This window comes from Arachis duranensis, chromosome 6 (assembly GCF_000817695.3).
Source record: "Arachis duranensis cultivar V14167 chromosome 6, aradu.V14167.gnm2.J7QH, whole genome shotgun sequence".
Taxonomy (NCBI): Eukaryota; Viridiplantae; Streptophyta; class Magnoliopsida; order Fabales; family Fabaceae; genus Arachis; species Arachis duranensis.
Genome location: NC_029777.3, coordinates 3,790,583 through 3,795,042, shown reverse-complemented (window position 1 = coordinate 3,795,042; position 4,460 = coordinate 3,790,583). Strand labels below are relative to the sequence as shown.

The 4,460-nt window shown below is 39.1% G+C and overlaps 1 protein-coding gene across 1 annotated transcript in view; it reads right to left on the bottom strand.

The window, feature by feature from the left end:
* Positions 1–1,122: 1,122 nt before the first annotated feature.
* LOC110272921 (mediator of RNA polymerase II transcription subunit 14) overlaps positions 1,123–4,460 on the bottom strand; it is a 6,392-nt gene continuing 3,054 nt past the window's right edge. Inside the window, exons 5-8 of the mRNA XM_052263476.1 lie at positions 4,442–4,460; positions 3,315–4,308; positions 2,208–3,208; positions 1,123–1,833 (exon numbers count right to left, since the gene is read on the bottom strand). Coding sequence (XP_052119436.1) covers positions 1,447–1,833; positions 2,208–3,208; positions 3,315–4,308; positions 4,442–4,460 — 2,401 coding nt within the window. The 3' untranslated portion in view covers positions 1,123–1,446. The remainder of the gene's footprint in view (positions 1,834–2,207; positions 3,209–3,314; positions 4,309–4,441) is intronic.

Sequence of the window (4,460 nt, the reverse complement as noted above, 5' to 3'; positions counted from 1 at the left end):
ACAGACAAATAAACAAAACAAGGCAAACACAAGTAGTCCACAAATAATACATATAGCAATTATAACAAATATCATATTATAATCACGTAGGCCCATCCCATATAATTCACAAGCAAGCAAATCATACAATATGCACATGATGTTTGCCTGTCATATGGCTGTTGATATCAACTGTCAGTTACGTAGTCAGTCCGACATGTCCTGGTAGATGACCATATGAAATTAACTATGGAAAAAATTCCAAGCTGACATGGGAGAGTCAACACCCCAAACTCAATGATAACCATGGGCAGGATCCCAAGCTCGATATTATCCATGGGACGAATCCCAAGCTGACATGGGGAGAACAACACCCCAAGCTCAATATTAACTAATCATTTCTCATAAATATAATTTTTCACTCTCAATAATAATTCATAGCTCATCACATCTTCCTCAACCACTCATTACCTCATAAAAATCTTCCTTCATCTCTAAGTTACCACAATACCCTAACTTCCTCCTATTATTAGGCTTATTAACAGGTTCTAGGGCCAAAGGAATGAAAATATAGGTTTAGGATGTCAAATTTGCTTTGAAAACACAAAATAATGATTTGCTGAAAATAGGGGTATGCGTACGCATACACATGTATGCATACGCATAGGCCTCTTTTTGGGCAAGAGGCGTACACATGCATCTGTCCGCGTATGCATGTACGCTAGACAGAATTGAACGCATGCGTATGGCTCCTGTATGTATTCGCATAGGTACCAAAAAGAATGTAATCAATGCGTATAAGGGTATATGCGTACGCATGCAAGGCTTTCGACGCGCATAATTATCATTTAAAATCTCAAACTTTCGACGCGCATAATTTTTTATTTTAAAACATTTTTCATCCATTCTTCGAACGGTGTAAACTTTACAGACCTAATTTTCATATAAAATAAGTTTAAAACAATTTAGGGATCTGAAAGTCGAGTTATGCCTCGCCGAAATTTGGCTAAAAATTAATTTTTCACAAAACCTCAACCTCAATTTTCATTAAATCTCAACCTCAATTCAATTTATCATATCTATATCCATCAACACAACAACATACGATACCAAACTAACACTAAAATCTCCACACATCAATCATACTTTAATCTTACGCACATTCACACTTAAATGTCTCACCTTAACCAACAATGTTATTAACATTCATATATACATGATCAATATCACCAACTTGTCAACCACTCATCAATACACCATATAGCATTATATTTCCACTATAACTATGATCACCAACATATATTCAATTCATATCAACAATCATCATCACAAGCACTAATTATTCAACATGCTTAATCATTCCAACCGAACCTAAGGTCTTCTAGCCTAAGTTTTTAATTAAGCTATTTTAATAGTTTATTGGCACAATACTTTAGGCGGTGTTGATCACCGGCAAATCAACCCATGTCAACAGCAAACTGTTTCCTGTTGACCGCGGACCACATCAAAGACGTCGATAGGTAAAAGTGAACTTGGAACAATGCCCGGCCCACCTCGCCCAGCTGCAGCTAACATGGATAGGGTTTGATTGGTAAGACCACCAGGAGCAGACATGGCAGTGTTTCCCCCAGGACCAGAGGTAGGCTGGCCAACGTTTGAAGTTGAGCTACCAAGAAGTCCTTGTGGTTGTATATAACCAGTGTGTTTAGGTATGGAAGATAGAACTGGCCTGGTTGCAGGACAAGCTCGAACTGGCCTGGTTGCAGCAGCCAGATCATGCAAGGGACCCGCAGTCAGCCGAATGCAATCCAAAAGCGATGAAACTTCAGCTCCATTTATGAAATCTTCTAGAAGCTGTACAAAGTAAAAGCATAAAAAATATTCTGATCAAATGATATTGTTGTATCTACACAAATACAATTTCACATGTTTCTGAAACCAGTTACTTCATGTAAGTAACTGGTTTTTTATCACCACTAAAATAGCAGAAAACAGATGCCATTTAAGCATTGCAAGTTAAAGGAAAGGAAACTTATAAATAAATTAATTTCAAGTATTTTCTAGTTCATACTTCATACTGCAAAAATCAGCCAACAAAGCACAAGAAAGATGCCCCACAATAATGTCACTCAATAAGTAGCATAAGTAATCAGAGTATGTAAGAAATCGACCAGCTGTAGTCAAAGGAAAGAAACAAACAGAAATCAGTTCAGGAAAAACAAACCTACCTTAGTATGGGGCCAAAGTTGGTCTGGAGATACATGCATTGTGCAACCCTCTTTACCAGATTCCCACTCAACAACAAAACGAGCAAGGACAGCTGAACCGAAGCTAAACCACAAGCTCATCAGTCCAACTGCCTCAATCTTGAATGCTTTTCTCATATGTTCTGTAACTTTCTCCGCAGTGTCTGAAGCAAACTTTGTACCCGATACTTTGGCATCAGAACTTGTCTCTTCTGACTTCTCATCAGCTCTTACCCCAAGCAATTGCCGCATGCCAAGGGCAAAAGTTCTTGCATTAGCAAGCCTTTGTATATCAGCCACTAGTTTCTTTATACTATCTACCTCAACTGACTGATAGCTCAAAACAACACCATCTGGATCATAATGTATGTGTGAATCAATGTCAGCCGTATTGGCGATTCGAACACCTGAGCCCCATGGTGTAGCACAGCTCCCTTTCTGAAGCTCCCATAAATCCCTGAAGTGCTGATCATTTATTTTAACATCCCAATGCATGCAACCAGGTCTGCCAAGTCGCAAGCATATATGTTGCCATGAATCACCTCTGGCAAATGGAAATCGGAACCAAATATTAGAGGATGCACTTCTTAAACCCACTTCTTCGACGTATGAGATATCTAATGAATCCATTTGGCTCGTCAGCCTAGCATGCTTAATGCAAAGTGAACAGTGCCGGACCACATGAAGCAGGGCTGCTATATAAATGCTAGATGGGGCATTCCCTTTATTTGCTTCTGCAATCAAATTTCCATAGCTGTATCCTTCAGCCCTAGATATCATTTCAGTAGGTACAACCCCTTGTGGCAAAGGCAGTTGAGAGCCAGATGAATCCAAAATCTTTCTCCTCTTGCAAATTGCTGAGTTGTTTTCAAGACCCTGAAGAGATGGAATCAAATTCAACATATCTGAAGCTGTTCTCTTCCGAGATCTTTTATCGTGTTTGGGTATAACATCTTCATTGCCTGTGGATTCCATTGCCTGGGCTGCAAAAAGTCATTTCGGCAGTGATTTGTGTTTTTAGGTAATATATATAACAGCATGCAAATACATTATATGATAAAGTTGAAGAGAAGAAAGAAAGTATCTTACATAGGGGAGTTGAAGCACATGAATTGGCTCCAGCAGCCTTGAGTGATTCAGCTTGAGGTCCATTAGGTTTGGAATTAGGTAAAGATATGCGAGAACTAGTTGGTAGAGGAGGAGATAATAGTCGAGATGACCGACTTCCACCTAAACCATCATTAGAGGAATCATTCAGTACTCTAAGTTGATCTTCATCCATAGCAGTTGAGGACACAATGTCAACTGAATGCGGAGATTGAAGAGAAGCCAGATCCTGTTCAGACTTTGAAACAAATAACATTTTCCCAGCTGTGCTCCTTCCTTGTCCTGTGGAAATTGATCCAACAGAATTGGATTGAACTGGGCCCTTCACACTGCCTGATGAGAACATGGAATCACTATAGTGGTTTGTAACACCTGAAGGTTTTGTTACATTGTTAACCTGAGATATTTGCATGCCTCCTTCCCACTTTGGAGATGGGGTCCCAGCTTTTAGACTATGGAGATTCATTGGGACAGAACCATAATGTGAAGGTAGGGATCCAAGATTTTGAACAGAGAATGGATATGCAGAAGAACCTTTCTCGAGTCCAAACACTTCATCAACAAGTGATGAAAAACCTGAAGGATGACCTTTTGCATTCTGCATGGGACTCTCAAGTCGAATATCAGAAAGAAACTCACGTACAGATTCTTGACTTGGACAAGCAGCATTGGGCAAAAGAGAGTCTAATTTTCCCCAGTCAACCAGGCTTAAATTCATCTCATCTTTAAGTGCCTGCAGCTGTCCTATATCAATTCTTTTGATCCGCAGCACCTGATTAAGGACACCATATAAAGTATCTTTTCGGGAAGAATCTGGCTGAGTCTCTAACAGCTTAAACAAAGGTTTAAAATCCTTATCAAGTTCCATCATCAGGAAATAAGAGCTCCCACAGTCTGGAAACGCCATAATTAGCATTGCTGAACCATTCAAAATGTTTTTGGGTACTTTAACTGTACTAAATCCATGCTCGAATACCTACAAGAATGTCCAATAAGCTAGTGGTCTTAGGTAAGTCAATTCTAAATAACAACTTAAATTCAGTCCAAAATAGTTTGGGAATTTGTCTTTTTCTTTTAACAATAAAAGGAATGAAAACAGGGAAATATACCTCTAGCCCTAAGACTCTT